General features: G+C 44.0%; 1 protein-coding gene and 1 long non-coding RNA gene across 4 annotated transcripts; one reads left to right on the top strand and one right to left on the bottom strand.

Moving 5' to 3' along the window:
* Positions 1-508: 508 nt before the first annotated feature.
* Positions 509-15,517, bottom strand: ASB9 (ankyrin repeat and SOCS box containing 9). Of its 3 annotated transcripts, XM_064407631.1 has the most exons (8): positions 15,378-15,517; positions 10,763-10,842; positions 9,824-9,931; positions 8,697-8,847; positions 8,000-8,134; positions 6,454-6,645; positions 3,288-3,454; positions 509-2,088 (listed from the first exon to the last, which is right to left on the bottom strand). In XM_064407631.1, exons 1-7 carry the CDS (start codon positions 15,469-15,471, stop codon positions 3,330-3,332), a joined length of 885 nt encoding a protein of 294 aa, XP_064263701.1. In that variant the 5' UTR covers positions 15,472-15,517; the 3' UTR covers positions 509-2,088; positions 3,288-3,329. The 3 variants fall into 3 exon arrangements, with proteins under 3 accessions (XP_064263701.1, XP_064263702.1, XP_064263703.1); XM_064407632.1 differs by lacking the exon at positions 6,454-6,645; XM_064407633.1 differs by lacking the exons at positions 509-2,088; positions 3,288-3,454; positions 6,454-6,645 and adding an exon at positions 6,669-7,053.
* A 344-nt stretch (positions 15,518-15,861) lies between these two features.
* On the top strand, positions 15,862-21,245 carry LOC135293459 (uncharacterized). The gene is made up of 3 exons (XR_010355578.1): positions 15,862-17,949; positions 18,747-19,141; positions 20,256-21,245. It is a non-coding gene; the product is annotated as an uncharacterized LOC135293459 (long non-coding RNA).
* Positions 21,246-26,692: the final 5,447 nt, after the last annotated feature.

Raw genomic sequence — 26,692 nt, 5'->3', positions numbered from 1 at the left:
TCCAGGAAAGGGTTCCTGCTGTGTACAAACACACAACAGCACCAGAACATTGCAGGTGCCTTTTGCTTAGCTGGCAGGAGAAAGAGATTTATGCAAATCAGTTTAAAAAACCAAAAAAACTAAAGAAAAAACCCAAAATAAAACAAAAACCAAACCAAAACAAAAAAAGAAAACAAAACACCAAAACCCCCAAACCAAGCTGAAGACAGCGACCATCTAAAATTGCATCTTCTCCTGCTTTGTGGAATCTCTATCTCCTTTTCACTAAGCCTCAAGTGAGCAAAGAAGGAATATCAAAAGTCCAGCTCTACATTAAAACATCAACAAAAGGCAAGATTTGTACAGTATTTGCATTTTAGCCTCATATTTACTATAGTTTTATTTGAAGGAAATATTCTGTTCACTACCTGCCTGCAGGTGGGATTGAAAGAAATTAGAATTCAAAATTCCATTGTATCAGTCAAGCCACAAAACTAGGCTTATTATTTAAAAACAGAATGAAAACAAATTAACAAGCAAAACAGTAAGAAATATTTATTTTCTGAGAAAATATCCTACAAAATTGTGTGGCTTAACTACCATTAAACTGTTCACTTAAAAATAGAAAAGAATGTGATTAAATATATTCCTGACAATCATTTAAGTCCTGCTTTACATATTGAATGGTTTCAAATATAGAAAAAATCCAAACCTCACCTATAAAGAGCTTATTCAGTCTGCATCTTGTATTTTTACAGTTTGTAACTGGATAAGTGTTGATGCATAAAGCTGTAATTCACCAGTGTTGACCATGATTTTTATGAAAATAAATAAGTACACACACTGAGATGATACAAACTGAGCATGCAGAATTCATCCTAATTCCACTTGGGCAGAGAAATTCAAGTAAACACAGTCATACCATGAAATTTTCATAAGAAAAGCAAACTAGAAGCAGCACCCTCACCTGGTTCTCAGAGCAATTTTCTCCTGGTATTATAATTACTCCTATGAATCCATTGGCTGAAGTTACAAAATAAGATGCCTAAAGGTAAAAATAAAATTAGTACGTACAAAAATGTTTCTTCATCATCTAGAATATAATGAGATGGATCTCCAGCTTTCCACTGTGTCACCAAAGCACACTTTAATGTCCCAGTTAAGCACTAGGTTCACTGTCCATTCCTTGCCTGTTCAATGCAGATTCAGCTTAACTAAGACAGTGATTTTAGAATATACCTTTCCCATCCCAGACATCTGCTTTTATTTAACCTCTGTGAAGACAGATGTCTGCTTTTCTTCCTGGGCATGAGGGAAACCATATAGAAGGCCATCTTAAACCAGCCAGTTGATTTTTACATGGCTCAAACATGTGTGATAAATTGGGTCAGATAAGTGACACATTCCCAAGTGCCTCTATCACCAGAGGAGGTAGAGACCTAACTGTGTTTGTCATTTTGTCCCATTAGGGTACTATTTAGTGTCCCACAAACCCAAGGGAGCTGTGTTTGGTCAGCACAAAGGAATCAAACCATCACACTGGGTACCTATAGCCAGCAGTCATTTGTGCAGACAAAGATTTGAATTGTGATTTACATCAAATACCAGCATGCAGGTAGCACGTGACCTCTCCTCTCTAACCTTCCCCTTGCACAAGGCAGGCTGGCACTGCTCACACTGGCACATAGGTGAACACCAAAATCAGCTTTCATGTATTTGAAGGTTCCAGCCTCTCCACTCCTGAGCTGAGGGCTCTGTATCTCCCATTGCTGGTGTTAGTGATGTCAGCAGTTTTTGCACTCCCAGCCCACTCTTATGGAGTCTCCACAGCGAAGTGAAAAAGGATCTCCAGAAGCACCGAAGTGTGTGGCTGCCCCTTTGGTTCAGGGGTGCATGGAAGCCCCTGAGGGTGCTGGGAATGCTGCTGCTCCAGGTGACGCAGAGGCACTTTGGTTTAGAGCTCTAAAGGAAACAGGGCAACGGGAAGAAGAGCTGGAGTCTCAGCATTCTTGCTCCCACATCCATCAGGCAGCTGATATCCCCAGGGGAGCACCCAAGGGAGCAGAGTGGTCACAACTGCAGTTCAGTTTGTGGCAGCAGGACCCATTTCTGAAAGGGAAAGAAAAAATGCCCAGTGTTAATGTTTAGCTGGAAATAATTTTTATTTATAATAATGACATAATGTTCTTATAACCTCAGTGGAATAAGAACTACATGTCATACACTGATCCCACTGTTCAGCAACTGAGCAGGGGCAGTAATTGCCCACAGTTTTTAAATTTGGAATGGACTTTGATTTCATTGTTTGTTTTATGACCACACATTAGATGCATTATTATTACCACTCCCATGGAAAATGCTATGAATAAGGTAGCAACTCTCTCAGAAAAGAAAATATTATCTCACTCTTAATATTTTCTTGGGTGGAGAAGGGGTGTAGAAGCTGTTGTTTTTCTGATGCATGCTGAAAAATCCTTTTGAAATACCACCTAATTTTCAGAGCAGAAAAGAGGAGCACTCAATGCCTGCTACTGATAGCCTGTTAGCCTGTGTCCTTGAAAATTAACATGCTACAAGGAGAAAATGGCTAGTTCTGAAGTGTAGCTCCTCTATGTCTCAAATATCAGGAGTAATTTTCTTTAATGGATGATTAAAAACTTTTGCCCCACTATTATGGCACTGTATGGAGCTGCCATCAGCAGTGACCTATTTGCTGTCAGGGCAGAAATACTTGCTTCAGACGCTGGCCTAAATGCAAATGATTGTCAGTTGGTGCTCATCTGTTGGCAGTGTGATACTCTTAGAAAATAAATAACTTCTGCCAGCGGGCCTTCCTTGCTTGGCAGCTGGGCTCACTTGGGTTCCCTCCCCTTCCTCGTGGTGCTGCGGGCACAGCCCTCACAGAGGACAGGCACGGGAGCACTGCTTACAGAGAAAGCTCTCTGCAGCTCTCCTGGTGTGTCTAATGCTCACATGAAATGCTGTTACTGCTGGACTGTTACTGCTGTAAGGGGCTGTCAACCACAAGACCTCGGAAACTGTGCCAGAGAATGGGGAGATCTATTTTAAAATGTCACTCAAATTTTCTGTGCTTTCAAGGGGGCTCTCACATCACATTTCCAAGCTTCACCATTCAGCCATGCAGGATTGTTTTTTTCCAAATGGATTTGGTGGGAGTGATGGCATTGAGGACTGAGTGAGTTGGTCAGCCCTGTGCTTCTTTGACCCAGGCTTTACCGGAGACCAAAAACTGCCATAAATTATCATTGCAAACACTGGCAACACTAGGGATGAAAATGTCAACAAACCTTGCTGTGTTATTAAAGGCACCATTCTGAACATGAAAAGGCTCAAATGTGGAGAAGGAAATGTTTCAGCTCATCTGGGAGGAGAAGTCCAGTTATTTTTTGATGCTGCTTGTGTCCAAAGCACCTCCTGATGCACAGGCGGCACAGCTGCATCAAGGACAGTGGCCCTGAGAAAGATCCAGGGAACAGGTTACACATGTGGCTTTACAATGCCAAGACTATAAACCTGAAACCCACCTCCTGCAACCCACCTCTCACCAGGTTTTCACATTCAGCAGTGAAGTCATACCTGCATCCCCCAAAAGACATCTGCCCAGCTGCAATCCAGTCCATGCCTCGTCACTCTGTCAGCACTCAACTGGCATCAGCAGCATCAGTCTTTCCCTTTTAAGCTGTACAAATGTTTGTAGTGTCTGATAAGAGATGAGTGGTGCTACTTTAAAAGCCCTTCCCTCCTCTCACTCCCCCAGTGAGATCAAAGTTTTCAGTCCACTGCTTTCTTGAGGTGTATTTCATAACAGTGATAATGAACACATAGCAAAAGGAGCACTTTGTAGTTCTTTATTTAAACCTTCCAGGTGAACCAGTCCCATATTGATAGATGGGAGCCCTGTTGAAGAATCTTTGTCACTTTATAAAAACATCTAAGTGAAAGTCCTTTTCAGGAAGAGAAAGTTCCTATGTGAAGTTCTACCTGCAGCAGCCATCAGTGTTCAGCCCTGCAGAGCATGGTTTGCACAGGGGTGACGAGTGTGTAGGGTGGCAGGGGCTGGGGAGGGCAGGTGAGAAGATGGCCACCAACGAGGGGGCTGGATGCAGGGAATGGGGAGGACATGAGAAGGGACACTGCAGAAAGCAAGAGGCAGGTGAGTGAGCTGGGAAGGGACAGTTTAGATGCCCTCCCTCCTGCAGAGCAGAGGGAAGGGAGGGAGGCCACAACAAAAATAAGGTGAGGTGGCAGCTTTGATTAGCCTTTGAGACTTCCCTCATTCAGGACACCACATTTCCAGCAGCTTTGCTGGGCTGAAAGCTGCTGTGCTATCACAAGGACTGTGCAAAGGGCTGCACTTTTCTGTAGGAGCCAGCCTATGAGTTGTCACCCTGTTTGTGGGTACAAAACAAGGCAAGCTAGCTAAACTACTGCAGTATCACACTGTGCTCGTGCTTGACTCTGATCCCACAGATAAAGGCTCTGCCTGCAAACATCTCATTAAAAAAACAAAAGCTTCCATTAAAAGAAAAAACAACCAAACCCAAAACATGAAGACTTATCAAAACACAAGCAGTGACACTACACTGGAAAATATTTTGCAAACACAAGCACACAGTACATTTTTAGAGCACTCACTAATTCTCCCACCCACACGCAGGACTGTCCCTGAGATGTAAGCAGGTATGATGGTCCAGCAGCACAGTGAACTGCTAGGAAGGGAACCACCACATGTGCTGCACCTGCCCTGGGCTGGTCCTGGGAGGGGACTCACCAGCTCATCTCTGGTGGCCAAACACGCTCCCTGCAGCCTGCCTGGCCATGGACTGCGGGGCTGCAGCCTTGCATGGCAGCAGAGCAGCTCTTGCACCACTCTCCTAGATCAGATCCTGCTCAGGCAGCCAAAGAAGCCAAAGACATCAGCTGTCCACAGGCATGACCCCACTCAGAGAAGGGCGCGTTGGAGAACATCAGAAAAACCACTATTCCACAGGAAAATTCCCTTCAGGCATTTATTGTTTCTGGTTTTGATTGCTGAATTTCACTTAGAAAAGTTCCTCGCTGCCCATGCTGTCAGCTCAGCCTGAGCAGTGTTTCCAGGCCAGCACCACAGGGCGTGCCTGAAATGTTTTTCTATCTCAAATAAACAGGACACATGCAGTGCCACAGGAGTCAGGAATTGAATGCAGCAGGGACTGGAACTCCAAGAGATCACTGCTCCGTGTGCTGTAGATTAGGTTGGGAAACCAAATATCCTTTGCTCATGCATAACATCCACAGAACAGTTGTTTCCATGCTACTTTCATGTTACTTTTTCAAGCAGGGCCTGATCACTTTGTTATTCCAATTATACCTTTCTATGGCAAGAATCTCATCAATGTGTAACTGTTTTAAACAAATTACCAGTTTGTTTAAAATAGTTAAAATCCAGATTATTTAGTAATGTATATAGCTTGCTGACTGAGAAAATCTAAGAAAGAACACAAATATAAAAATGAGTAGACACTATGGATCTTATTCTAATTTCCCTCAATAATAAGTAACATTTCTCTCCATAATTCATTACAGATTTCATAATCAATAAAATAAAATAAAACTACCTGAAACTATTTAACTTAAAAATATGAAATAGACTCTTACTAAAGTTTAAGCTTATGGTTTGATACTGCTGTTATTATTCAACACATAAGGTTGGTCTTTAGAGAAAGTCTAGTGTATAAATGAATATAAATACATAATTCCTTATATCATTCCTGTGCAATGTTCCTTAATATAAAAAAAAATCATGTAGTCTTTAATTTTAAAGTTACATTTGCATCTGTGTAAAAGCTTGACCCAAGAATAAAAGTAAAGGACAAAGAATTGAAAACCAAGTTCTTCGATATACCTTTTTTCGTATTACATGCATTAAATTTTTTTGGGTTGCAAATCTGCATTTATGAATTTGTGCTGAGACAAACCTGACCATCTACTGTACATGCAGAGATCTCAAATCTCATCCTCACTGCCTAGCCTCAATTCCCATCAGAAGTGATTTGCTGCCTGCATTTGTCAGCACACTCCATGGAACACTCCTGGGTCTACTACTGTCTGACACAAGGGAACTGACAGATTCTCACTGAATTCAAAGTTTGAGGTAATGAAAAAAGCTAATTTATTTCTAAGGGGTCTCTGCTTGTTTATTCACTCTAAACTCTATTTTGCATTAAATAGCAAGCTCAAGATGATTGCATCCTGATGCAGTAGATTAAAAATCTGGAGGTTCAGGATGGGTTATTTTTCTTATCATTATCACTGTTAGTTCACCACTATATTCTGGCACTTGAACAATGTCCCTATGTCAGCAAATGGAGGCAAGCCCAGTTATTCCCAATTTCTAGTGCTAGCAGCCTGGAATAGCATAGCCTTGTACAATAGTCTGTGTGGGCTTTCCCTAAAACAAGTTCTAAGGGGCACCTTCTCTCTGCAGGAACAGCTGGCCCAGAGGGCAGCCAGGTGGGACCAGCTCCACTGGCCTCTTGTTTTCAGCATTCTTCACCCAAACGTCTGCTCCAAAGTCCATCAGCAGCTTCACCAGCTCCACGCTGCAATTCCTGGCAGCCGTGTGCAGAGGGGACTCCAGGCCCTTGCCGCTGTTCACGTTTGCTCCTGAACAACAGGAGGGGCAAACAACAATGAGAAGAGCCATGACTGCACAGCAGCCCATCTTCATTCACTGCACTAGCTGCTCTTTCTCTGAATAACACACAAGTGCTGAAGCCTGCACCCAGAGCTGGATTCCCTCACGCTGGGGCTTGGTGCCACAATCTGCACAAGCACAGCTCTCACTGGCTGAGGAGTGGGGCTGTGACTAAGAAAACAATCCCAGAGGAATGGTGCATGAGGCAGTCCTTCACCCTTCACCTTCAGCCCAGCCCAAGGGTATCTTGAAGCAAGACAAAGGTGTAGCTCCACCTGTGGCCCACCTCTGCTTCCCATCCCTTAAAATAAAGGCAGGATTTCAATGTGCTCTGTACTGGAAACTTAAGCTGGTGGGATTGCCAAATGCCAAAGTATCTGTTAGGGAAAAAATGCGAGGATGGAAAAGTTCTAGAGGTCCTTCATAGAAGAGGGCATAAGCATCCCTGATGAGAGTTCCCCCATTCATTACCCTGGATTAATGGCTCCTAAAACACCCTAAGGAAGGCGATCTGCAGAACTAATTCAAAACTATAATGGTTTTATAGTACACATTCCCATATACAGAGGGCAGCAGAAAAAAAATAGCAGAAAAAAGAAAATAGTTGCCAAACATTTAATTTAGATTAAATTAAAAATATTTAGATTAATTTGTATTTGACTTCTTCCCAAAAAAGGTCATTGTACTAAACAGTGACCTACCAAAACGTGATATAGATGATTTTTGCTTGTCTTTTCTAAAGTAGCTTTGTTGGTGCATCATTTTTGTACCAGTTATGTGGCTACTTTAGGTATATGGCCCCTTTGGCTAGAAGACCTGTACTAATGTGGATAACAAGAAGTGGTTTTGTGTAATTATCCAAGCATTTAGATTTACACCTTTGTGTGATGCAAAGGATACAGTGCTGAACCTTCTTCTGTGTTGGAAATGTCTCCAACTTTTCATGAACTCATTGGAAATCAAAACTATGCAAAAGTGGCTGAATCAATTGTTTTGGGTAAAGAGGGGGTAAAAAAAATTAAAAATTAAATTTCTTCCTGTTCACTTCAAATAACTGCAGCATCACATGCACAGACATTGGAAAGAATAGCTTGTTCCAGGCACAATCAGCCATGTGAAATCCAGGATCACCCATTATTTTGTTGGGAGCTATTAAACTGAATTCCTGATCATCCTGCTACCACATTTAATCAGAGCTGCTATTAGGAGTGAAGCATCTCCTGGTCCCAAAGCAGGAGCTCCTCTAAATCTTTGATGCAAAGATAACCCAAAGACAGATGTTTCAGGAAACGAAAGTACACCATTCTTTACTTCTGTTTTTACCTGACTCAAGCAGCTTCTTGGCACAGTTCAGTTGCTGGTTCTCACATGCTACATAAAGCGGAGTACCCAGGTGCTTGATGTTGTGATCTATATTTACCCCACGGGACGCAAGGAGTTCGACACATTGCACATGACCTTAAAAGGGATAAAGGAAGAGTCAAATCACAGAGATCAGGCTTTTTTTTCAGCAAATTCTCTGTTGCAGCAGTGTTGTTTGGCAAAGATTCAATGTTTTGTCAAGAGGTGGTAGTGTAATACTTTCATCCACTCCAATGGATCCAGCAAACAAAAGAGGAGCTGAAAAGCCACGTTCAGCAAAACAGGCTAAAGCCTCACAGGCTAAAGCCCTCACATTTTATCTGACTCATTTGAGATGTCTACTGCAGATGAGATGAATCACTCCATGTTTCTCTCCAGTCCTTTTGAAGACAGCCAGACGTCTCCCTCAAATGTTCACATTGTAGGCAGCTGGCCTGGACACTGCATTCCCTTCCAGGTGCACTCAGAGGATCTGACAGCTGAGCTGACCTGCCCTGAGGAGAAGCAGGGCTGGGAAGAACTGCACACCTCATGATGAGACCAATTAGCAAGGCATTTTACATGACCCAAACCACAAAAATGATCTTCTTTATCTCTCCCCTCCACTTCCACACGCTGCTAGCAGCATGGAAAGGAGAGCTGATGCCTGTGGGGTTACCTCTCTTTGCTGCTTCGTGGATGGGGGATGCCAGGTCACAGGGTGGCTGTAGGCTGGCTCCATGCTCCAGCAGTAAATTCAAGCAAGCCACACTGCCACTGACACAAGTGTTGAACAGTGGGGTGTGCCAGTCAACAGTCACTCCATTCACCTGGGGGAAAATAACACAAAAATCCAGCAAGACTTTTTTCTTCTTGGTATTTCAAAATTGATGACAACTAACCAGTTTCTCAGCAGAAAATAGGGTTTTCGATATTTTTTATTTCATTCCATGCCAAAACACCCCAGTGCTTCTGAAGACTATAACTTTTCATTAAAATGATCATTAAAAAAGTATTTTTTTTATTGTCCCCAAGATTCTCCTAAAAAAAGAAAAAAAATCATCAGGGCTACTCCAGGGTCTCTGGGTCTCTCAGGAGTTACCAAGCTAAATGTAAGACCACGATCACTTCTCAGTCATCTTAGCTGAAACACATCAATCTATAGCCCCCTCCTGAAACAGTTCGTTTTTGGCTTAAAGTGCGCAATCCTTCCTTATTTTCTAATTTTTTTTCTTACGTTTTAAACTAAAAAGTAATATCTGGTAAGGTAACATATGTATGAATTAATTTTCTTATTCACTATAATATTGAAGTTAGCTTGAAAAGTAGTGGCCATGAGACACCATTTCACCATTTTACTTGCATCTTGTTTCCATTTTCTTCCCATTTTTTGTCAGCTAAACCTAACATTCCTATGCCTCTACTTAAGATTCTGCGTATTGATAGTGATAAGATTAATGTGTGCATAAAACAAAACACACCCTTAACTGCTGCAGGATTATAAACACTTTGCAAGATGAACTTCCCCTTGTTCTTGTGAAAGATGAGAACAGGTCACATCCTCATCTAAAGAACAATAACAACTGCTGGTTATATCTGTGCTTTTTGGATTGCTTTATTAGGAAGTGCCTTTCATAAGTACCTTAAGCTGAGCTAAGTACAGACTGTAAATCACAGAGATACTCTGCCATGACACCATGTGGCATTAAAGTGTGGTAGTACAGCATACTAACACTAGAGACAGTGGTCTGGTCTGTCCATACTAACACTAGAGACAGTGGTCTGGTCTGTCCAACACCTACTCACCTGAGCACCATGTTTTAACAGGACACTGGCACAGGCAGCATGACCCCCCAGGCAGGCTTCATGGAGAGGAGACACCTGGTCTGCTGTAACAAGATTGACATCATTCCCCTGGTAAGATAATGGAAAATATCATTACAACCAACTACTAAAACCCCCATACAAAAATCCACAATAAAAAACACAAAAACCCTTCTTTAAAAGCCTTATTTAACTAGACCTTCCTCAACTGCCTGGAGCTATTCATGTCAGAAAGTAAGCAGGTGAAGGGGATGAAGAGGCTGTGATGTTTTGGCTGGAGTGGATACTGGCACAGCATACCTCAGGCCCTGCCTTGTACACCCTGAAAACCAGCACAAAAGCTTAGTGGACTGTCCAGTGGTTGTGTATATTCTGGTTGTTTGACTGGCTTGAACCCTGAAATGCTCTTGAAGTATTTTCTGCTCTTTGCCTCGAGGCAACCACTGAAGGAAAGGAATGCATCAGAAACATTGGTTGGATTCCATAAGATCCTTTGTTTCTAACAATCTTGGTGCTCCAGAAGTCTAAGCTGGAAGAGTCTCCAATGCCTCTCCAAATCCCTTTCCATTATCTCCTTCACAGGTATTTTGAAGAAACAAATTGGTGAGGTTCACAAATAATTTCTACCTATCCCTGACCTTCTGGAGGGACCAGGCCCTGGGATATGCTCAGGCACTTCAGAAACAATGTCTGGATGACTGAATTGAAGCATCAACCAGACCCATGACTGGGTCCAGAGCTGGCCCCTCAGCTGGGGCACCAGAAACAGCTCACAGGCACACACAGGAGGTGCAGAGGAGCTGCCCTCGGCCATCCAGAGATCCCAGTGAGCCCATTACCTCTGCCACAGTTAATACATCACCCAGGATAGTTCAGTACATCACCAAGTTAGTGCACCACATGAACCCAGGGGAGAGGTACCTGTTCAATGAGCTTCTTCAGAGAAAGCAGACGCCCATGGATAGAGGCCTCATGTAGAGGAGACCAGTCTGAAACAAAGTCTGTACAAAAACAAAGACAGGAAAAAGGCTAAAAACTCTATTTTGCTAGCGTACTTTACTTCAACTGTGTGACCTCCCTTCTACTTTATTTAAGCTGCCAAGATTTCTTTGGAGCAGATAATGTGAGGGAGACAGTATCTCCTCTGGTGCATTTTTAACTCATCCCATGCTTGCACTGCACGGCTGTGCTCCCCTCCAGAAGACAGGAGAGGGATTTGCAGAATGTCACCTGGCTCTGGCTGAGCTTGTCCCTGTCTCTGAATTATTTCCAGGGCCTTTTTTTCACAAACTTATTACATTTTACCAATTATCTCAAAAGGAATATGTTTTGAAGAGGGTTCAGCTGATCAGTCATTTACCCCTGCTCAGAGCTGGACTAGAGTCAACAACACTTGGCAAGAGAAGGGACCAAAGTACAAGGAGGCAAATTGTGCTACCTGTTGATTCTGACATTCAGTTTACAGCATTTGCTATGAGTGGTGCATTTTAAGTAATAGCTGTGTTCTCTGCATTGTTGAAACTACAAAGTGAGGTACAGCATGTATATACCGTGCAAATATTAATAGGGGGAGATCTTCAGTATTACAGATGTCATGGCTCAGAGCCAACTGACAGCAATAATCCCTCTGGGAGATATTTACATCCCAGCATTCAAAACCCAGTGTCTGCTCTATGTCAATGTCCCAGGTTCCCCCTGGAAAGGAAGGGAAGCCTTTACAGAGGGCACTTCACACAACTTCCTGTGGAAAGACATTTTGCTGTTCTCTGGGGATGTCCCACTCTCCTTCCACTACCTACAGAGATACTCCAGTGACCAATTTGCTGGCTGAGTTGCTGAGGTTCTCAGGAACCATATTAGAATACATGCATGGAATGGAATCCTTAACAGTGGGAAGTCTGCCTTCAGCAAAAATACCCTAGTAAGCCACTATAATTCTTTAAAAGAATGTTTACACATAAGCTGATGATCGTACAGGTTTTAAATGAAAATAACTTGTATTTAGACCAGACACAAAAATGTGGTGGTGAAATAATGGAACAGCTTGCCTAGACAGGTGGTAGATGTCCCATCTGTGGAAAGATGAAAGATTCAAGGTGAAGTTGGATGGGGCTCTGAGCAACTTGATCTAGTGGAAGGTGTTCCTGCTCATTGCAGGGCTGCTGGACTAGACAACCTTTAAAAGTCCCTTCAAATCTAAACCTGGCTATAAGTCTATGAATTAGCTTTTAAATAAATTTGCATTCTTTGTTATTAGCATTATTTGAGCTCTGCCTGCCTCCTTCTATGCTCCATGGGCTGCATCCTACAACAGTTACAGTTACACAGTTTTATCAGGTTCCCAAACATCCTTTGGCTTTAGCAAATAGCCAATTCTGGGCTCTGGTTCTAGTTCATAAGGATAGGAAAACTAGGCTACAATTATTAAAGCACAGAATGATTAACTGACTGAAACAGCTTTGCTCTAAGTGATGTGTGTCAAAGTGATGCTTATCTGACTGTGCTGTTGTTCTTACTGGTCCTGCCTGTGTTACAGTCAGTTGTTTCCAGAGTATGTAAAGAGTTTTTCCCCATTTAGAAACTAATGCCATTGCCTAAATTGCATGAGTTATAAGGGAAGTATGTTTATTGATATTCTAAAAATCTACATTGAAGTACAAGTTTTTTGAGCTGCAACTTGAACTTTTTTTGGCCACACAAATATTGGCAGGTGCTTGTGCCTGTACCAACCTGTGCATTGTACCAAATTATGATATGATCATGTCATGATGATATAAGAGGGACATAGCCATGTATAGATTTTATTCATTCAGTCCTTGCTTGAGAAAAGAGAGGTTTCTGCTGAAATTCTAAAAAGAGACAGACCAGCCATCTGTGGACTGGCTATAGGCTTGCAAGTTTCCAAGTTTTAACAATGAATTAAAAGATTGACCATATAAGCATTAAAAACACATGTCAGTGAAAAATAAAAGAGATATGTGCTAACACATAATCTATCTGGGAGCTCAGTAACTGAGAGAAACCTAGAGTTTTATCCTAGGTGGAAGTGGAGCCCTATGGAGTCCATCACACCAGCCTTGGATACCTTGGGAGGAGCAGGATTAAAGGCCTGACTGATGACTAACTGTGATGGCATAATTCCAGATCTGCTGCCATGAACTGCACAGCCCCAGGCTGATGTCTTTCCTGCCCCACCTGCATCTGCAGCAAGCACCTCTAACCTGCAGCAATGCCAGGGAGGCAACCCCCCTGGAAGGGATGGCAAATTTCCCCAGATTCTTGACCCAAGGCATCACCTTCTGGCAAATAACCATATTTCTATTTTCTGCCTGCTCCAGGTTGGAACTCAAGTTTCTTGCCTGGTAGAAGAGAAAGGCTGCAGCGGATTTCCTTGTCTCACTGCCCTCTTACACTTCACAGGAGGCACACTGTCAGAATATAACAGATCTGTATTGTATTTGATTAAGTCCTAAGCAAATGTCAATTCCAGCTGACCACGGGCTTTCAAAATCCTGAGCTAGTGACTTTCATGAATGTGCCCAGAGCACTCTGCCACCAGAGCTGCATGTGGAACAGCAAGGCCAGTGTATGTGGGGGACATAGCTGTTCATTGTCTGCACCACCACGGAAACAAGGACTCCTGACTGTCAAAAACAGGTACAACTGCTCTTTCACAAAGAAACAACATAATTTGTCCAAATTTTAAATTTACCCATACCTTAGTCCACAGGGAGGCTCAGTCAGACCCCAGTAGTTCAGCATCTAGACTTCCAAATCCCACTGGCTTTCCATGGCTTTGGGTCACCCAGCTCCCCTCCCACTGCAGAAAGTTCCAGCCAGCCCAGAGGTCACATTAAACCTCTGGTCATATTTGATGGCATTGCCATCACTCAGGCACGTGACACTGGCAGGGTGGTGTATACAGAGGGAGTCTTATAGCAATAACCATGCACACATGCAAATTCTGACTGCTCCCAGTGCTCTCACAGGACCTTTCTAGAGCACTGGTTTTTGTGGTGATGGCTGAACCGACTTTTTCCAACCTCTGACCATGTGAGGGCATTGCACTCTGTGCCTGTCCCCAGGCTGGTTTCCTCCCATGCCTCTCACGTACAGCACAACTTGAAAGGGGCTCTTAAGTCCTTCCAGTGAAGGTATGCTCTTGCACTCATATCTGCAGATGCAAAATCCTAAGGCATTATATAGAACAGCATTACAAATGGTATTTTTCACACTCAAAGACTGTGCCCTAAAGTTTGTGATCTACATAGCCTGAGCCAAATACATTCCTGCTGGAAATTGCCAGCAGAGCTTACTGACTCTGCTAAGGAACAGGGAGACACAAAAGGAATGGACTAAACTTTGATCTTCAAAGGACCAAATGATCTGTGTGCAGCACTGTGCCATGTGGGATTCCCTCCTTCCACCGTTTTACTGGAGCTCATCTCTGGTGTGGACTGGTTCTGTTTCACACTGTTAATAATAACATTGTGCCTGCCTGCTCACCCCAGCCTCAGGCTGTTCATACGTGGCACACACGAGGGCAGGCAGACAACACTGCAGATAGACTGGTCAGCCTTGCATTTCGGTTCTATGGCCTTAATTTTCAACTTGACATTAATGGAAACATCCTGAACAGCCCAGGAAAAGAGCAGGGATAGCATAAAGTCACGTTTTCTGAATTTGCCACATTTTCTGAATTTCATTCCATCTGCACTTGCCATTAGATGAAGGAGTAACTTCACAGAAACAGAGCGACATTGAACACATGCAGCTCCGGATATGAAGTTAAATTACTTGTCTTTTTTTACCATGTCATATTTTCAATGGCTCTGGGCCAGACACAGAGCAATGACCCGAGTGAGACCATTTGTCTGGGTAACTGCTCACAACAGCACATTGGTCACAGCAATGCCACTGCAGAACAACCCAGTACACTCAGCCTAAACAGCAGTTAGGTCTGATCATCTGAAAGACAAGGGGAAAGGATAAAAGATAAAGGAAGAAAAGGAAAAAGAAAAAGGAGAAGAGAAAAATGAAGAGCAAAAATTAAAATAATCAAAAGAAAGGCGAAAAGGAAGAAGAGAAAGAAGGAAAGGAAGGAAAGGAAGGAAAGGAAGGAAGAAAGGAAGAAAGGAAGAAAGGAAGAAAGGAAGAAAGGAAGAAAGGAAGAAAGGAAGAAAGGAAGAAAGGAAGAAAGGAAGAAAGGAAGAAAGGAAGAAATTGAGCTAGTGCTGAGCTTCCTGCTGGCACTAATTTAAGTCAAACACGACACATTCCAACTTATTTCTTCGTGTGCTGCGCTCCAAATGCAGCATTTGTTTCTGCTGGCACAAAGCGCAGTACAAAACCAACCACTCTTTTCTATGACACGAAAGAAAAACAACCAAAATTTCAGTATCAAACAGAAACAGCTTTTTAAAATCCCCTCAGAAGCACAAAGGGTGTTTAGTGGGACTGTCCTGCAGCAGGCTCTGGAGCAGCAGCCTGCCCCTGTCCCGGCCGGGCTGAGCCCTGTCCCGGCGGTGTCACTTACCCCTCACCAGCGCGGTGCACGGCGGCGCTGCACATGCCTGGCCCCCCGCTCCTTGCACTTTGCTGGCATTTTGGTTTGTTCTCTCATCATCCATCTCAGCCCCGTCTGCCCAAGCGCTGTTTTTTCACTTTGTGGTTGGTTTCCAGAGTTCAAATTCCATCGTCCCCGGTGAGCCCCCAGCGGCCGCAGCGATCCCTGGCGCGGGCTGGGCCCGCATGAGGCGAGCAGCCCTCACGGCAGCCGGGACGTGCTGCCGGCAGCAACCCGGGCAGGAGCCCGAGCACCTGGGCTGCGATTTAACCAAGCAGCTCCCGGGCTGCCCTGCTCGGCAGCCAGCGACCCAGCCGAGCGAGAGATGTGCCTGATGTCACATCCTCTGCAACGCGACGCCCAATCGGGGCGCCCGCCGCTCGTTTTTATCAGGAAGGAAATTCTTAGTTTGCCGAAAATACGAGACAGAAAGAGCCAGTTCGACTAGTTGAGCAAACTCTGCCTGCAGGGGATGCGAGGAGAGCCGGCAGAGCCGCGGGCAGGCAGAGCTGTGCCCCGCTCCCCGGGCAGGGCTTTGCGCCGCTCCGCTGGGGGGCCGGAGCGCGGAGCTGCGGAGCCAGAGCGCGGAGCTGCGGGGCCAGAGCGCGGAGCTGTTGGGGCAGAGCGCGGAGCTGGGGCGCGGGCAAGGCGCGGAGCTGCGGGGCCAGAGCGCGGAGCTGGGGCGCGGGCAGAGCGCGGAGCTGGGGCGCGGGCAGGGCGCGGAGCTGCGGGGCCAGAGCGCGGAGCTGCGGGGCCAGAGCGCGGAGCTGGGGCGCGGGCAAGGCGCGGAGCTGCGGGGCCAGAGCGCGGAGCTGCGGGGCCACTGTGCGAGCGCCGCCTGCCCGCGCCTCTGCGGAGCGGGGGCAGCGAAGCGCAGCGGGGATTGTGTCCCCCTCCCCTGTCCGGCTGAGTTCACTGAGTCACACCGCGGTTTTGTACCAAAACTTCTCAGCCTAAACAAACCATCGCAAACCGAACAGCTTAAAAAAGTCTTCATTATTGTGGAAACCCATGGCACCAGGAATATTTCTCTGTCTGCTCTCGGGTGCCCTGACCCCCAGGGGAACACTGACTTTGACCCGCATTCATGGAGAAAGTTTCCTAGACTTCAAGATAGACTAGAATCCACAAAAGTGTGAAAAATAGATTATAGAGAGTAGTGTAGGTGTATCACTTGGTGAGAAATTCGGGGTTTGGGATTTTTAGTATGTTGTGGATGGAAGCAAGATGGAGGGCACAGGGTGTCATCCTGGGTTTCTTCATGCTGCTTCTTCCTTCTTCATGGGTTTGGGTGGCATTTTGTAACTGGGCAGAAAAGTCCGCATTGCGGCTCTTTGGGATCAGTTATTGGGAAAAGGGAAAATAATCCAGGTGTCAGTTCTTAATTGGATAGTTTAGTCTTAAAAGACTTTGTAACAAGAGATTGTTGGCCATTTTGTGCCTTCTAATGAAACGCTGCCAAACTCAGGTTGTGAGACTGTTTTGCTGATAAGAAATAATAAACACCTGCGTCCAAACATGCACTAACATCTCAAGTGCCTTCAATTCAGACCCAGAGAAACCCACAACTGGTACCACCACAATTATTTTTTCAGGAGCATCTCTGTCTCATTTCTTTGTGTCTGTTTTGCAAAAGTTCTGTTCTCACAGATCATCTCTATTTTAACTATTTTCCTTTCCAATTTGGTATAGTTTACAAGCACAAAATCCTTTTTCTGTCACTGAATATTTGCCCGTTTGTGTTCAAGTGGAAGTAGGCAGAACTTCCGTGCAACGTGTTTTAACATCAACCTGGACCTCAAGATAAACACCACAGAACTTCAAATACAGATTAGAAACAGCTTACACAACACAGAGACACAACAGAGCTTTTAAGCATTACAATACTATTTTCCATTTAAATAGCAAATACACCCCCAAGTTCAACATAAACAGGCCTAGCTACAGAAATTACTTTATCCTTATTCAAGTGCAGCCATCCTTAGTGCATAGAAGTGCACAGTAAAGTGGAATCTACAACACTTAGTATTACCTTTTTTTTTCTGTTTACAGCGTGTCTTATAAAAGGAATAATTTTCTTTTTCTCCTTCAAAAAATTTTTTTGTAATTCAATGGACTGTTCTACTATCTTGGTTCTTTTTTTCCTTCCACTTGCTAATCAGTTTTTTAAATTGTGCAGATAAATTTTATAATGATTTTATTATTATTATTAGCACAAATGTTGCTACAAAAATGAAAATGCACTGCTGGCAAGTCTTATCTTGGTATGAAAATTCAGCCTGGTTTCTGAGGATGCAAACCACAGAATTACATAAAATGTTCGGAAAAGTGGACACAAAAATAAGATTTGTTCAATTTACTTCAGAATCAGGGTGAGAAATCCTAGCTTTTCCTTAGCACTAGTGAAGAAATACAGGCATTTTCAAACCATGCTTTGTCTCACCTACTTTAGATGTCTGCTGTGGGAGAACACATATTGGAATTTTAGAGTCAGTCTTCACCAACTGTAAAAGGGATTCCTAAATCGTGAGCAGAGAATTAGGTGTGTATGTGTAAACAGCTGAAATCCACTTTAAAATCTGGCTGAATTGACAGCCAAGGGTCCCAGCTGTGACACCCCTGGCTGCTGTCCTGTGCCTTGTCCTGCACAGCCTCTGGGTGCTGCAGCTCGGGGTGAAACATCTCCATCCATCCAAAGACCAGCATTGCCCAATGCCTGAACCTCAGAGCCTCAGCTCTGGAGTGCCTGCATCTCAGAGAGCAGGGTTTTGGCAGACAGTTCAGACAGATTTATCTGCATTGATCCAAGCTGTTGTTCCCAGCCTGGCTCCCAACTCCCAGCAGAGATTACCCAAGACAAGGGGTGGCAGCACTGGCCACAAACTGGTGCCACAGCTGTCTCAGTACGTGGCCCATTGTGTCAGCTCAAAAACCTATAAAAGCAGTTTGCTTCTCCAGCCTGTAAACTCGAGCCCTGAGATCCCAGCACATGCCACATCCTCCTCTAAGGCAGTAATTTCCACTCAGCAAGCAAGGCAAACATCTGGGACAGCTATGTTTTAAATCACAGCAGTTAAATCTGCCAGAGCTTGCCCTCAGGAGCACTAATGCACTGGTGTCATTTCCAGAGGTACCTGGGTTTTCTTTGGAAAGCTGCTGTGAAATCCTTGAGCTGACACAAAATGGAGAAGTTTTCCCTTGGAGAAATTAATAATACTGTCCAGTTCTTGTACCCCTAATTTCCTTTCCTCAAATAAAGTCTCTCCTCCAGAAGCTTTCCTTCTTTTACAGTTTTTCTGACATGAAATGTTTTCCTTTTCCTTCCTCTCACCCTCACAGAAACTTCCCTTTGCAAACATCCCATCATCCTGGCTGGGGACCAGACAGACTTCTGCAAGTAACTGTTCCCATCTGCAGGATGGCAAATTTACTTAGCAAGAGAGACTCTAAATAAAACAAACAAAAAAAAATCCCGAAGAAGGTATCAAACACATCTTGGTTGCATCGTGGCTACATCAGTAGCACCTGGATCTGTGTTTAATTCATTGCAGATGTGGAGAAGCACCAAGATTTCCCAAGGAGCAGGACGAACTTTGCATGAGAGCTTGCAAACAAGGTTATTGTATTTTCATTGTGTCAAGAAGAAGATTAGGGGCATTTTCCCTGCAGAGAGAAAAGCAAGAACAATCTGGTTTTCACCACCTGCTGCCGGTTGACTCTCAGTGAACATCTGTGTAAGAATCTTCATATGTTACAAAATATATCCTGACATTGCTTTCTGAACTGGATTTAAAACATATGTGTGCACTCCTGCTCAGGCAAAAAGAATTCAAACCCTGAAAGTTGGTGGGTTTAAATCTAGTTTGGGTTTTGGTTTTTTTGGTTTTGTTGTTTTTTTGTTTGGTGTTTTTTTCTTTGGTTGTTGTTGTTTGGTTGTTGGTAGTGGTGGTGGGTTTTGGGGGTTTTTTTGTTTCTTTTCCAAATCATTATGATTTTTATCATTCCTGGAATGTTTTTGTCCTCTCTTGTGGGCTGCAATCCTGGTTTGCCCACACTGCCAGGTGAATAGTGTGGTGAAACATCTCATGTGACAAGTACACACCAGCAGGCAGACAGTAGGTGTAACAACAGCAAAAGTGTCAGCCCAGTCCTTGAGATCTGTGGTGGTTTTTCAGCACAGTCTGACAGCATCTGACAAACTGTAAGGTAGTCTTGTCCAGTACCAAATTTTAAGTGAAACCAGAATACAGGCATAGAGCAGATTTAAATTTCTTTCTTCCCCTTTTCTAGCAGTTTATTATTAGTTTTGAAAAACAGTGGGAATTCTTTGGTTTGATGGCAAATCTTTTTGGTTCCCAGACTTTCCAGTGTAAAATAGTCATTTCTGAAGTTACCAAAATTATTTCCTCAAAGATATTAATTTTGTCAGAAACTTAACATTAAAAAAAAATTAGTTTTCCACTGATCCCAGTGTGGAGAAACCCCAAATGTAGCACAAACAAGCTCAGAGCCACAGAGGCCAGCTGGGTTGGCCCTGCTAAGCAGCATTCACATGGCAGGTCCCACATGGAGCATGTTCCCTGCATGGTGGGTGTTCCCAAAAAAGGCACTTTCCATGCCTTTCCCTGGTTTCTTTCTCTTCCCACTATCAGTATGAGGAGGACACAGCAGTAACAGCTCAGGAGTATTGGAAAGATGGAATGGTGAAAAAAGGGTCATGGGAGGGAGGTATCTAATGGAGAGTCTCTTCAGCCCCAGTGCATCTCTTCCCCAGTTTCACTGGGGTTAGATGGTCACTGCTTATCCAGTACATTACATTTCAATAAGCTCTTCCACCCACTCCCACAGGCTGCTTTCCAGACCTTGGAGCTCACCTCTAGAAATTTCCCTCATGTGGAACAGCTTTCCACACTTCTGCATGTGATGGGCACAGCCAGCACATTCCAGCTGTCCTCACAGCAGGACCTCCCAGCAGCATCCCTTGGGGACAGCTGCCAGCACCTTTCCACTTCTACAAAATGCAATTTGTGGACTTACACAAAAGTTACCCCAGGATCTCCTGAACCCTTGTCCAGAGCTGGGACTTCTGTTGGCTTCTAAAAATGGGCTTCAGAAAGCAACACTGCCAGCTCAACTGCTTGAGCAGCCGAAGAAAATGTCCCCAGACCCTGCATCTGAGTCTGTTCCCTCCAGCATCCCAGGCATGGCAGGTGCTCCCATTTGCTTTTGGTAAGGATTTTTAGTGTATTAATAAGATGGGTGAAATTACTCAGCTGCCCTGAGCAATGTACTTGTCTCCCTGCCCTGCTCCTGGAAGATGGCATTTGGTGCAGTGGAGAAGAAGGTGTGTAGAATAGTTAAGCTCATAGGATCTGAACTGTTCCCAACATTATATTCAGGTCAAAGAAATCCTCTCACCAGACAGAACAGCTGCTTGGACCAGGAGCTATCCGCATTTTCTGTGTTGAAAATGCAAAGTTGGGACTGCAGTAAGCAGCCAGCTACAGCAGTAGTGTGCCTTGGTAGAAGTTTCCTTTGGTGTCCATGAGCACAGCTTGGCTTTTGTTTTGCATGAGACTTGAAATCCTCTGAAACAGCCAACAGATACTGATTCACAGTGCTGATGTTGTAAAAATAAGACTTTCGCTTCCTAAAGAATTATGAGCTGAGCACAGTGACAAGTATACACGTTTTGTCTTAGTACTGTATCCAGCTTGGCCACTCATCTGAATATCTGATTCTGCAGAAGGAAAACCTCCTCTGGAAAATGATGTACAGAGTGCAGGGCTTACCTGAGGCATAAAGATGGAGATGTGTGGCAGGGCTGCCTGACCCTGCCCTTCCTCCAGCTGTGGGACATGCCTGGTGCACAGCAGGCTGCAGAGAACCTCCCCCTCACCTGGTGGGGGTCACTCTGCATCAGCTCCCAGCATCATCCTCCATGTCCCAAACCAGGAGTGCCAGAGCCTCCCTGACCCCACAGGCCTTTGGTGGGTGGTGGGCAGAGGGGTCTGCAGCCAGCTCTTGCCTGGCCGTGCTGCAGGGAGGGTCAGACCCGTGTGCTCCTGCACCCTCAGAGCCCACACATCCCCTCAGGCTGCTCGGAGGGACCTTCTCCACACACCTGCCCTCTTCAGAGCAGACCTGGGAGATGTCTGCACGTGCAGCCCACAAAACAAGAGTTCTCTAATTCATTCTTCAGCTTGAAAAGGTGGTTAGTATTTTCTTGTTACCTGTTCTTGTGCCAGCAAGGACATTGGGGCAGGCATCTGAAGATCCGGAACAAGCCCCTCACTCAATTTGTACCAGCAAAGAGAATTATCTGTTAAAGTGTACCAAGGATGAGCCCTTTTAGTCACATGCTTGAGACGTACTAAAAAAAAAAAAAATAGAAAGAAAGGGGAAAAAAAACCTAATGAGTAATTTAATGGTCAGTGACAAAACCATATTTTTTCCCAAGCTGCTGCAAGCATGAAAAGCCCAGGTATTTCTCAGCCATTTACAAGGATAAATAGCAGACAGGGACATTTTCTGCACAGTAAATCATTTCAGCTCAAAGACTTTTATAAATATCAAATGAGGTTCCATCCTGCCAGACACCCAGCAGAGCAACTGTGCTGCCCTGCAACAGTGGCTGCCACAGTGAGTGGGAGGGAGCATTTTGGGGGTAAAACATGGAAAGCACTTTGAGAAAAAAAGCAGTGTCAGCTCAGGGGGAAATGTGCCCTCTCTACACCAACAGCCTGTAGGAACCTGTCTGTGGAAACAAGCTGTAATTACTTTTACTTGTTGGCATTGATTTAGAGGAAAGTTTTCATTGAAGTCTTGGAAATTCCCGACCCAAAAAATGTGTTCCTCAGTCACTGTAATTATTCAGGATGCCATGTTTAATATGTATGTCTCCTGTAAATCTGTAGTGACCCTGAAAGCACAAGTAGCAAAGAAAAATTACCACATTCATTAACTTGGAGCTACTCTGGGATATTTGAGGATAAGTGGTCTTCAACAAGTTCTCAGTAATGGAAGGCACAAAGCTGCTGGGACAAAGTCAAACTATTTTTACAAACATCAGGCTACAGGGAGCAGGAACTCACCTTCTGAAACAGTTAAGAGCAAACATTTCCCTGTAGGATAATGAGACACAAATAATATGCAAAGGATGACCCTCTGGGGCAATGTCATTAAAAATATTTCACTTTACTTACATTGTGATAGAGACAGAATGAAAAGGGATCACTAATTTCTATGTAGTTTGATGAGTACACTTTTTTGGTTTTAATGCAGAAAACGTGAAAAAATATGCCTTGTTTTGACTGTTAGTAAACCCTATCACCCTCATGGGGATTGGTAAACCAGCCTTCAAAGAAATTCAGGGCTACTGTCACTGCCCATAACAATTTGTCCATTGTGACCAGAGTAAAATAGGTATTTAGTCAGCATCTAGTGCGAGAAAAGTGCAGAGAGCAATACCCCTTCCACCCCCATCCCCACCCCCCAAAAAAAAAAAGATAATTTGGAATCATGTTTGTGAAGCTGGAGAATTATATGGGCAACATAAAATGAGTAATTCTGTGAAATTGTTAATTCTTCTCTCCTGAAGACAAAAACTTGCACATTTCACTCACATTGCTAGGACAAAAAAATAAAAGTTAGAACAAGTTTTCTCTGGAAATCTCTACATCTCCTTCCCTTCCCATTCTGTCTAATTTCTATTTTGTTAGGGCATGTTAGCCTCTATAGCCAGCAGGTAGACCTGGCAAAAAAATGAACCATTCACCACAAAATTATACTGCTAGCAAGCCCCTGTTAACAAACAGCTAAAAATATGGCAGGATTCACAGAATTGTAGAATGATTTGGGTTGCAAGAGACCTTAAAGATCATCTAGCTCCAAACTCCCTGCCATAGGCAGGGACATCTTGCATTAGACCAGCTTGCTCAAAGCTCCAGCCAGCCTGGCCTTCAACATTTCCAGGTGCCCTAAGGAGCTCCACCATCCCGTGGTTACTGCAGCCAAGGCTTCCCCTGAGCTTCACATTCCCCACCAGCATTTCCTTGTTGGGGAGAGCAAAGTTCAGCCCAGCAGCTCTCCCCATTGGCACCTCTGTCACTTGGAGAAGGAAGTTATTATTAATGCATTCCAGGAACTTGCTGGTCTGCCTGTGCCCCACTGTCTTGCCCATCCAGCTAACACTGGGACAGCAGAAATTCCCATGAGGACCAGGGCTTGTGAATGTGAGGCTGTAAGGGTCTCATCCCTTCAGTCTCACTGGTCAGGTGGGCTGTAGCACACCCCACAATAATGTCCCTACCCTCCCTTTAATCCTGCCCCCAAAGAGCTCAGGCAGCTCCTCATCCATGCCCAGGCAGAGATCCATGCCCTCCAGCTGGTCATTGGTAGACAGGGAGGCTCCTCCTCCCCATCTCCTCTGCCTGTCCTTAACAAAGATCCTGTGTCCTTCCATTCCAACATTCCAGTCACAGGAGCCATCCCGCCACATCTCCATGATGACAATGAGGTCATAGCCCTGCAGGTAGGACATGCTCTGCTGATTCATCTGTCTCCCCCCTTCCAGATGTTGTTCTCAACTGAATATGCAGATTATGCTTTATTCTGCAACTCCTGGTACCCTTTATTGAAGATTTTTCAATTTTAAACCTGACATAGTTTTTCATTTGCTTGCAATATACATTGTGAATTTCTACAAATAGTATGAAATTTAAGAATAAAGAAATTTGCAATAAATAAAAATCAAATTAGGTAGAAGTTCAGTGTGGAATAATCTGTATTTGACAATAATATATTATACATCATGCAGAATATTAAAAAACAAAACAAACACAGTGAGGAGCAATTGGCATGTGGGAAATGGTGATTTCTGAAAAAAAAATACACAAAGGCATCAGGAACCATCACCCCAGGATACAGGTCAGACAGATTTTTCAGCTGAGAGTCAGTGAATGTATTTAATTTTCATTCTTATCAGACTTGCCCTAATGCCATGCGGGACACACCATCAGCATTTTCAATCCAATGAAGACTGCAGGGGTGTTAAATTCCAGCAGCAGGGTTGTGCTTCAGGAGAAGGTCAGGCTTGGGACAGGAGGGTGCTGGGCAGCCCCTGTGTCTCCTGTCCTGCAGAGCTGGCAGCAATGCAGGGCAGGGAGTGGCACAGAGGGGACTGCAGGGTTTGCACAGGGCAACACAGCATTTATTTCTAACTTGTGTGGAGGGCAGAAATCTAAATGCCTTTAGGAGGATGTTGGCCAGGCTCAAGTTCCCTGGGGGAAGACAGAGTCAGAAAATGATCCTCCCATCCCACTGCCCAAAGTGGCACAGGCAAGTCCCATCACCAAAGGAGAGAGCACACAGGTGGACAGACAGACAGACAGCCTCCCTCACAACCTGCATCTGCCTGGGAAGGTGGGTGTTGGCACCTCAAGGCAGATGAGGGGAATTTCAGTTCCTACAGTATAAAAAGTTTCAACAATCTAGCATTTCCCTACACTTTTAAATTTCACCCTGTGAATGACAAATTCAACTGGACAGACAGAAATTCAGGGGTTGATAGATCTGCTGTGAAAAGCTGAGTCCTAGAGAGGATGGAGGATGGTTAATGCCAATAGCAGAGTTGTCCTGTAGGAACAGAGGTCACCCTGAACCCAGCAGGCTGGTCAGGAGATCAAAACAGATCTTTTTGGAGCCAAATCAGAATGAAACTTCTTTTCCTAGCTACCTTAAGAAATACTGTTTATTAAGCCCTCCCAGAATGTGTCAGCCTATTTATGCTCACTGTTGTATGTCCCCGAGGACGTGGCCCATTGGCCAGAATGCTCGCAGAGAAAAGTTAATCTCAAGCTACAGGGAAACCTGTGGAACAAGGTTTTGGGCAGGAGACTGAGAGAGCACTGTATAGCAGTGGAATTGCAGCACATAAAAATGTCCCCAGGCAAACCATACCTTACCCAAACAACCGATTTTTTAAAAAATTAATGATCCTAGAATGACAGACACCACTTTTTAAAGAAAAGAGACTTTGTGAGATTAATTTCCCTTCTCCTACCTTCAGAAAAGCAGCTGACAGATGTTTTCCAAACTCATTTTGAAAAATCACCAAGACTCAATAGCCTCATAGAAAATTGTCCCAGTCTTTCCTTATCGTCACATGAGATGGCATTTTTGAAAAAAAAAATTAAATACTTCCTCCAGCTATTTCCTCAGTACTTCCATGCATTGTTATGACACAAAGCACAGCCAATGAGAATTAAATGAGTAACTTCATAATTTGAGGTAAAAGCAAGAAAGTCTAGGTAAAGTTTCTAATGAAATTTCTTAATCTCAGGACTTCTGAACTTCTCTTCTAATTTATTAAAGCTGTCAGACTCTCTGATATACAGCATTTCAGAGAGAAGTAATCTCCAGGAAGAAGGAAAGGTAAGGTGATTTTTTGATGGGAAGCTAATATCAGGAATAAATATAGGGCACCTTCTCCTGCTTCTTGAGATAAAACTTTCTGAGAGGCTGAGTAGACTGCATTTTCTTAATGGAGATACATTTTTTCAATTTAAAATCCTATGCAAGTGAAATACTGCTTTCATTGATGATCACAGAAGGAAATCAATTCAGCATTACACATTTTGAAATAGATCCCATAAATTGCCTTAGTCCCCGACTGCAGTGCAAGTCTGACAACTCACACAGCTGAGCCTCTGTCTCTCTGTTTAGAGAGCAGCTTGTATTCTCACTGCCACATTAGCAGAGCAGATGAGTTTGCAGTAAAGATAGAACTGAGAAGGACCTGCTGACATTAGATTAATATAGACGTTTCTTTCTTGATAGTATTTGATTTTCAAAGGCTCTTGAGAATTTAGTGCTCAAATCTCTGAGTTTCATGATGTATTATACCATACAAGGTCATTGATGTCACTGACAACTTTATGGGCAATAGCTCTTGCCATCAGATAGCATTCAATATGTGCAAACACAGGCTGAAAACTGCATCCGTTTTTGGCTGTAATGTTGAAGGTCCAGTCTCATGAGCTGCTGAGAGCTCAGTTTATCTTACTTGTGCTGAATTAATCATAAAGAAGTATGGGAAACATTAGACCTTTGTCTCAGAAAACTGTCAGGGTGACATTAAGGGATTATTAGCATTGAAGCAGAGACTGCTGCTGCTGGAGCAGGAACAGGAGCCTGGATGCTGTTGGAAGCCAGTCCTGTGTCCAGACTCCAGGAGGCAAATTCTCTCTGACTTAAGATGTATGGGCAGTGAAAATTGGTGCCAG

This window comes from Passer domesticus, chromosome 2 (assembly GCF_036417665.1).
Source record: "Passer domesticus isolate bPasDom1 chromosome 2, bPasDom1.hap1, whole genome shotgun sequence".
In the NCBI taxonomy this organism is placed as follows: Eukaryota; Metazoa; Chordata; class Aves; order Passeriformes; family Passeridae; genus Passer; species Passer domesticus.
Note: the sequence above shows the minus strand (reverse complement) of the source record. Positions and strands in the feature narration are given on the sequence as shown.

Bases quoted from the DNA above. Each gene is read 5' to 3' on its own strand.
- ASB9 (XM_064407631.1), bottom strand. From the start codon at position 15,471: ATGGATGATGAGAGAACAAACCAAAATGCCAGCAAAGTGCAAGGAGCG. The intron at 8,848-9,823 runs GTGAGTAGGTGT...ATTTTCCCCCAG, and splicing joins TGTTAAAACATGGTGCTCAG to GTGAATGGAGTGACTGTTGA. The intron at 8,135-8,696 runs GTAACCCCACAG...ATCCCTTTTAAG, and splicing joins CCACGAAGCAGCAAAGAGAG to GTCATGTGCAATGTGTCGAA.